This window comes from Microtus oregoni, unplaced genomic scaffold (assembly GCF_018167655.1).
Source record: "Microtus oregoni isolate MIOR12 unplaced genomic scaffold, Mior012 000014F_ref0000157, whole genome shotgun sequence".
In the NCBI taxonomy this organism is placed as follows: domain Eukaryota; kingdom Metazoa; phylum Chordata; class Mammalia; order Rodentia; family Cricetidae; genus Microtus; species Microtus oregoni.
In genome coordinates, this window is record NW_024543073.1 from 5951807 (window position 1) to 5960310 (window position 8504).

At 47.5% G+C, this 8504-nt stretch overlaps 1 protein-coding gene across 1 annotated transcript; it reads right to left on the reverse strand.

Moving 5' to 3' along the window:
• Nucleotides 1-1884: 1884 nt before the first annotated feature.
• Plk2 (polo like kinase 2) lies at nt 1885-7683 on the reverse strand. Its single transcript, XM_041663770.1, has 14 exons — nt 7278-7683; nt 6595-6702; nt 6326-6442; nt 5997-6126; nt 5705-5792; nt 5192-5287; nt 4890-5088; nt 4653-4800; nt 4233-4330; nt 3848-3977; nt 3390-3630; nt 3150-3279; nt 2793-2903; nt 1885-2662 (listed from the first exon to the last, which is right to left on the reverse strand). The coding sequence occupies exons 1-14, from the start codon at nt 7536-7538 to the stop codon at nt 2471-2473; spliced, it is 2049 nt and encodes a 682-aa protein (XP_041519704.1). The 5' UTR covers nt 7539-7683; the 3' UTR covers nt 1885-2470.
• Between the last annotated feature and the right edge of the window lie 821 nt (nt 7684-8504).

Here is an 8504-nt window from a genome sequence, read left to right on the forward strand (position 1 = left end):
TGTTCTTCACCTATTCCTTCTATGCTGCCAGGATGAATGTTGTAGATCTTATATACATTACTCTCCTGTTTGAAATTGCAGCCAGCCAGGCCTGGTGACAAACACTTGTAATTCCAGCATTTGTGAGGCTGAGGCAGGAGCATCCACTATAAGTTCCAGGGCTGGATAGGTTTCATATTGGGTTCTAAGCCAGTTTGAGCTAGCACCTAAAAAATAAACGAAGAAAAAAAGTAAAACCAAAACAGAGCTAAAAGTCTCCCAGTCAGTCCATACACAGCTTCCATGATGCAGCCTCAATGCTTGCATGCAGGGTATATTATCTGTCTCTTCAAGCTCTTCATGCCATGGTTCATATGCACACTTCTGCTGAGGGCTCTCTCAGTCTTGGGCTACTTATAGGTTTATTTCCCTTACTTAAAGCTATTTAGCACTTTAGACTTCCTGAAGCATCTTATGAACTCTCCGTAAGACTTTTCCTTCTCTGGAGTCTGCTTCTGAGTCCCCGCCAGCCATACTCAGAGCTCTTCCCTATGATTCCTGTCCTGGGTCATCACAAGACGCAGTGCCCACCTTCAGCGTACTATCACAGCACTGATCAGATTAAGGTGGATGCTCAGTTTCTGCCATTCAGAGACTTCCTGCAGGGCAAGAAGAGACCTAGTGTCCATGCACTTGAGTCCAGGCCCTGCACCTTGTCACACAGCAGATGCTCAATAAATACAAGAATGAAGACGTCTGCCCTAAAAACCTGAGAGGAACACATGGTGTTCCACTGTCAAATTCTTTAGAACATTTTTCTTTTACTAGTTTAACACTATTGCTTGTTCTCTGCTCCTGAAATTAGATTCAACATGTACACATCTGTTATTTAGTTTTGTCTGGCCAGCTCTCTAAGTCATTAACCAAAAAATTAGGTTTTGATACATAGAAAACTCAAGGCAGGAAAAGGCTATTGAGGACTCATGAGATACCCATATCAAGTCCCCAATCTTTGGCTTTCAGTAGTGAAGCATATGAGGTGCAGAATCTACTTCAGATAAACATAAATATCTAATGACAATCTACTTCTATACCCCCCATATAGGATCACAAAGTGAACACCCCCCCAAAAAATGGCTTTCTTTCCCAGGATAGTGTCTTCCTTGAAGCATGACTACAGTTGAACAACAACAAAATGTCTGAGCATCATATGTGGGTCGTTGTATGTTGAGAGTAACAGGATAAACAGATTCTTTCTGTAGCTTTTACTGAAAGGAAAACCTTATCTGATTTGCCTCTTTGATAAGCTAGTAGGCCAAAAGATGGACCCAAGCCTTAGCTTGGTTCACAGGTGTCTTCTCAACCCCCATGCACCAGAAGAAAATCGTGACTTATTAACAAAACATTCCCAACTCCTGGCTTATGAACCAGTACTGCCAGCGGCACTGGAAGTGTTTAGGCAAGCTAAGGCTGAGTAATACATTTAAGTGGCCTATGCATTATAATGCATAGTTCTGTCCATATTAAGGTAAACCCCCTGAACCTGCTCACTTAGTCATGAGAGGTCTGTTTGCACAGGATCCCTCTTTTTGGTTATAAGTTAAATGATTTTTGAGGTGTTACTTTAGAGAAAAAGTGGTTTGGGATTTAGCAGGAGGAAGGAGGATGCAGAGAAGGGGGGGGGGTTGTAAAAAGTGATAGCCCTGTCATACTCTCCTCAAGTTGGGTCCTCGCAGAAAGTCCATAGTTGGAACTATGATTATAAAGAGAGCTTTTCTAGAAGGTGTCACTAGGAACTATGAAGACCTTCCTAGTTTGTGATGTGTGTTGGCATGTCAGGAACCCATGCTCAAAGGCTGCACTGGTGCAGGGTTGCGCAGGAGAAAGGAGAGGAGAGACCACAGCTTCTCTTTTCATACTCTTTATTGCCAAGAGTTCAAAATGGTCAACATAAAAAAAAACATCTTCATAATAAATACTGCTCTTGGGGCTGTAATAAATAAAATGTTTATTAACAAGGAATGCACTTTTCCAGCCACAAGTGTATTCAAAAATAACCAAAAAAAAATTATATATGGCCATAGTTCACAGTTAAGCAGCCAAAAGCGGCTCTGATTGTAGCCTTTAAACAACAAGGGAGCACTCTCCCTTCTCCCTCCCCTTCAGGAAGTATATTCACAGTTCCAAGTCCTCCGGCTGAAAGTACTCTCCACACAGAGAACTTAAGAGTCAATGCATCTTTCTGCAAAATTGTCCGATAAACCTTTTAGCGACAGGTACTTCAGGAAAACTGCCTTCTCCACCCTCGGATTGTCCACAGTCAACTGTACACCTTACGCTGGCCTGGTTCCAGCAGTCCAGCAGGCCACTGAGGATCTGTCGTCGTACCACCCCCTGTCCATCTTTGTTGACATGCTCCATGTCCTGCCGTTGGCTTCCCTGTTGAACTCACAGTGGAAAGGAGTCCCATAGGGTCCACTCGAAAAGGTTTTCAGTTACACCTCTGTAAGAGCATGTTCAGGGCGTATTCCATCCGATGTTTTAGTTCTAACGAACAGCCAGACATCAACAGCGTCGTCAGTCTGAAGGTTGTAGATATCCTGTCCTCATTGATGTACGTGAGCAGGTATTCTTCATTTTGGTTACAGATGATTATTTTTGTATGATCATGGTAGAAATTCACCTTTAAAAAAATAAACACGGACATTAAGACTTGCTAAATACTCAAGAAGTAATAAAAGTTTTGCCAAAAATGAAATCAGCTAGGTAGACCTAGGTTTTAGGACATGTGCCTCCATGAAAGGCTCAGTTACCTGAAATGTGCCATCATTGAATAGCATCATTAAGGCTTTATCAGACTTTAACCACTGAAGGAGGTAGAGCTGCGGTCTTCGAATATCAGTAACACTAGGGAGATCGCCACCCTGGAAGAAGTCAGAAGAAGACAGTTAATGCCTGTGAAACTGTACCATGTGGGCATCACACGGTGCCTCTCAAACCCTGAAGCCTCAGAGTGGCCTCCAGATTCCTGGCTCTGCCCCACAGAGACCCTGATTCACGGCATCTAAGATAAGGCATGAGAATTTGAACTAAACACACTTCAAAGTGATGCAGATGCTACCAACTCTAGGCTGCGTCCAGTATCTTGTCTCTAAAGCTGTGGTACTTACATCCATGAGGTTCTCCTCCATATAGTGAGAGAAGTATTTCAGCACCGTCACTTGACTAATGAATTGTTCGGGGGCATCTGTTGCCGGGAAAACAGAACACTGGCCAAGTTCTGCGTAATAGTGGACCGTTCTATAAATTGGGGAAGGATAGAAAAAATGAGAAGCAATTAATCACCGTTTCCAGATTTCATTAGCGCGATAGCAGAGTCGTGTCAGACTGCATTAATCAGACGTGCTTACTTTTTGTCTGGAAGGAGGCTCATGTGGGCGCCATTGTTGAAAAGGACTCCAACAGTGTGGTCCGAGAGCTGGTACCCGAAGCCGTATTTGTTGGAGTAATCGACCCATTTGGTGACCCACTGAAAGGACGCGCTCAGCTGCTCTTTGGGGATACAGTCTGCTTCCGGCATATTTTCTAGACATCCCCGAAGGACTCTTGCCACTGTGTCTGCAACACTTCCCATGGTGCTGTCTTCAAGGCCTGGGAAGTCACAGAGGCGGAAATGACGGCATTGTTTACACCAAAACCACAGGTCCTGGTGTTTCCCTACACTAATTCGAAAGACACAGAAATCAAGGTTGCTCAGTGTCTTTTCTCCAATTCTATAATTTTGCTTCTGTGTTAGATTAGATTATTAAATTGTATGGTTACTTAGCATACAGGACTAGTCTTAGGATTTCTGGTTTCAACTGCTTACATTCACTGCTGCTGCTGCAGCTGCCAAGCGTCCCTCTGACGATCATCCGGATCGCATCCCCAATCTGCTGCTTGCTTTCCACTGCGGAGGTTCCGGATCTGGCAACTGTAGTGGTAGGCGGCTGCAGCTCCTTCAAAGGACAAGAAGAACCATACGATGAGTCAAGGAACTAAGTCTATATTTGAAACTTCAGGTTACAATGAGATTATGCTAATTACTGGAAAAGCTTATCCGAAAGCAACGGCCCATAAGCCCAGAGCAAAGCTACTGTAGTCTTGAGACTGGCAGCATGCCTTCAGCCCCAATCATCATTAAAATGCTGATGGCCCGAGAATGGGAATGACCTAAAATGTCTACATGCTTGTGTTCGTCTTCCCCAACATACCTCATCCGTTCTGTGTTTGCTGGGTTGCTGGGTTATCGAGGTCTTTTTCAAATCATGCCTAAGCTTGTAAATATCTTCGTCTTCTTTGGACACTTTATCTGTAAATCGAGGAAAAGAATGGTACATTGTTAATCTTACCCCAGTGAGGATGGAACAGAGCTAGCTCTGTGTCTTCTGGACATCCACAGCAAAACCAGCTTTTCATCATTGCCATCACCGGCAGTTACGCACACAGCACACTTCAGTGTTCAGCAAACAAAAGCTGTCAGCCCTAGGTGCGTATTTATTATGCTGCTAGTGTCAAAGTCAGTAAGGTACAAATGTACCCGTGAAATTAAGCCAGTGGTAAAGCCTCAGCCCGGTCATCAAATTCAAGGGTAATCATGGGTACAGGAAGGGAAGAGGAGTCTTAACACTTACTGTGTGTGTCGTTATATCTTGCTTTGTCTTTCTTGCCACCAAAAAGAGCAGCAGCAGCTTTCTTAAAGAAATTCTTGGCCGGGCTGGATAAGTGGAAGTCTGGAACTGTATGGCAGCAGCTAGAAGAAAGCCTGTCCGGAGTGAAGCCCTGTGGAATCGGAAGAGAACTTCAGAAACCTCTTCGACAATCAGGGCAACGGCAGGCCATTTCAAAGAGAGGTCAGAGAGGGCACTGACCTGCAGGAAGAAGTCATGCCGAATGATGTCATCCAAACTGGGGCGGTCCTCTGGGTTTTTGGACAGCATGCTAGCTATTAAGTGCTTAGCTGGGGCCAGTAATGAAGACGGCATCGTATACCTCGCTTCCCTTATGCACCTGTACGTTTCCTTCAGGTTTGTGGTTTCGAATGGCGGCCTTCCTAGCAGCATCGTGTACCTGGGTACGCAGAAACACATCTTCAGGAACGGGTCTAAAAGGAACTTTCTGAGCCTCATGACCGGGTCAAATTCGCTTTTTAGGCACTCTGCCATTTACTTACATCACACAGCCTAAGGCCCAGATGTCTGATTCACAACCATGTCCTTGTTTGTTGAGGACTTCAGGAGAGAGATAATTGGGGGTACCACATATTGTTCTGAAAAGACAGAAGATAGCAAGATCTCATTAGGAACCATTGCATTCATTAAACTTATTTCTCTGGGGGTGACTCAATGGAAAATAAAACCTTGAAGTTTTATGCTGTGTTTTGATTTGATCACGTTTCCTTTGATAAGTTTTTAATGAGTGTACAATTTTGGTCAGCTCGTAGGACCAAGTGTTTTTTACCAACTGAGACCACATGGTTTATATATATTTCAGGCAAAATAAAACATCTGATACCTGAATAATCAGTGTCGAGGTGTAAGTCACCTGCGTTCACAGTGGACATTTGTTTAAGCAACACAACCATGGTTTTACAGGTTTTAGTGTGAACTTTCTATGAAGTAACAAATCCGAGGGTAATAAAGGTGTATTTGGTCTCCACGAAACCCAGGTAAGACATGACTCTTACCTCCTTCTGTGTTCCAATGGTTCCAGTCTGGCTGCCAAACCAAAGTCGCCAACCTTCAGTTCCATGGCTTCGTTAATAAAAAAGTTCCCTAGGAGACAGAAAAAAAAAATGAATTGTGAACTCCCTTGGAATGGAGTTTCTTTGGAGGCCAGCATCCTCCACTAAAGTGTCACCCATTCAAAAAAGACTGGATCCCAATTAAGAACACTCAGGGAGGATGGGAGGAAAAACTGACATCTAACACCGCCCCCCCCCCCCCCAGCTTCCCCAGCTTCTGCAGTGGAAGGCTTACCTAGTTTGAGATCTCTGTGCAGGATTTCTTGCTCGTGAAGGTACTTGAGTCCCGACACAATCTGCCTGAGGTAGTATCGGACTTCTGGCTCTGTCAACACCTTTCTTGCTTTCAAGATGTGAGCCATGGACTAGGAAGAGAAGGGGGGAGGAGGGGGGAGAGAATGTCAAACTGTTAGCCAAATCAGGTTTCCCTTTGCCCAGACTAGTGGTGCCGGTTGACACGGTGGGAGAATGAACTGTCCCGGCTAAAACCCCAGCTAAAATGTGTTCCAAACACCACAGCAGCTTTCTGTTGGAGAGTGCACTGACCCGGGAGTTAGCCCTTACCCGTCTGCTGCAGTATTCCAAGAGAATGTAAATATTTTCTTTGTCTTCAAAGTAGTGGTAAAACTGCACTACGTGCTTATGATGCAGGATTCTGTGAAGCTCGATTTCTTTGTCAATCTAAGAAAAGAAAAAGAAATAGCAAAATAAGGCTTATGAGCCTCCCATCGTCTCTGGAAAGGCGGGGCTTACACATGCAGGAGACATTTTTCTAACAGGGAAGGGCCATCCCTGCACACAAAGAAAATACTTCGCTCAACAGTCATACACACCTTTTCCCTTTGATGAGGTTTAGCTACTCGGCTGTGAGGAATAATTTTTGCAGCGTAGACTTTGTTGTTTGTCAGATCTGTCATTTCGTAACACTTTGCAAAACCACCCTGAGAGGAAACAAAGCCGAGATGGATTTGAGCCGAAGAAAATGGAGGGCCAACGTTTAAAATAAATGAATACATAAATGAAAAGAAAAAGCAAAAATTGGGAACAGAGAGGGGTGGGCAGAGGGATGCATTTTGGTTTGTAAAATGGTCCCTTCGGGAAGGGAAATACGTTCCTGGAAACCTGGCCAGTTACTAGTCTCCCTTTTACAAAGAAGAGCTGTACGGAGAGGGGAGTGGAAGGGGGAAAGGTGGAAAATTGTCTCTGAAGAAATTTGACAGTCGAGTTCCCAAGGGATCAGGTGGCTAGAGCTGGGGTTAACTTAGAACGCTCTCAGTCCCTCCTTCGTAGACTTAGGAGCAAAGCCTAGGCTGAGGATGCAAAGCCCGATCCCCAGCGCTGTCGGCGCACAGAAGCCCAGAAGGGCAGGTGAGGGACCCACGTCGCGCGGAGGAGCAGACATCTGGGTGAACGAGAAGCGCGAGCTCAGGGTCCCCGTCTGCTCTACTTGCCCTGGCATCCCGCCCTCCCACTCCGCCGCTGGCCGCGGGCCGGACGCCGGCCGGCAGCTCCTCACCTTGCCCAACACTTTGCCCCGGCAGTAGCGCTTCCCCGTCGTGGGGTCGACAATAATCCGCGAGATCTCGGGTCCCGAGTGAGAGTGGTGATGATGGTGGTGTGGTGCCGCCTGGGTCACCTGGGTCTGGGGCTGCCCGTCTTCAGAGGGCTGCTGAGGTCGCTTCTTCTTCGAGTCCCCGCCGCAAGCTTTGCCCAGCGCCTGCTCGCACATCTTGGTGCCAGCGGCAGGCTGGTAGGTGATAGTCCGCAGGAGTTCCATCGTGGCCCGGCCACCCGATACTGCCTGCTGCCACCTCCGAGGCACGGACACGCGTCCGGGCTAGCTCTGGTTCTCAAGTCCCTGGTCCCTCAGCCGACCGACTATTCTGCTGTCCAGCTCCGCTTGTGCGAGCGAGAGCGAGCCGTGAACCTTTTTATTCCCCGGGCTGGGAGGGGCGGGGTCTCGTGACGTCAAGGAGGACGCCCCGCCCTCCGGCTTCGGAGCTAGAGCCTTGGCCGCGTGGCTTCGACCCGGCTTGGAGGTGGCAGAGCGCGAAAGTGACCCCGGTTCTTTGCACGCCCTGACCTTGGAGGTGGAAAACAGAAACCCAAGGGTGGACGCCCTGTCGGGTCTCTGGTTGGGCAAGGATGCTGGGTGATGATCGGGGGAGTCGCAGGGTTGGCACCGCCCCCTCACCGCCCTCCTGACCACCCCGCGACGGGACACCGGTGTCACCCAGAGAGCCACGGAGCGCTTGGAAGCTACCGCCGCCACAGCAGGCTCCTTCGCGCCTGTCTAGGGCTCCGTGGACCCGGCGGCTGAGTGCCTGGGCGCGCGGAACCGGGCACCCGGCTGAGTCAGAGCCGCTGAGGAACGAAGCACACTCCCGGTCGCAGATCGGGGTGACCTGCGGTAGTGTGAAAGCATCTGAGCCCCTGCCGCCTCTTCCCAGCGCCTAATAAGTGACCCCCTGTCAAAGGTCAGGTCCTTAACCTTGGACCCGGACCTGAAGCCCAGCGAAGGTTTGGTACGCTGCCAATCTAACCATCGGAAAGCAAGAGCGCCATCCTGTGGGATTTTTCAGAAAAGCGATTTAATGGTTTGAGTGGGCCGTGGTTAGCAACAGTATGGGCTTTGACAGTGGCGCTAAAAAGTGTGCCCCGTTGCTAATTATAATTTTACAATTGAAGTCACTTATGACTTCTTGTTCCAAGTGGGTGATTCAAATTGCGTGGATCAAATGGC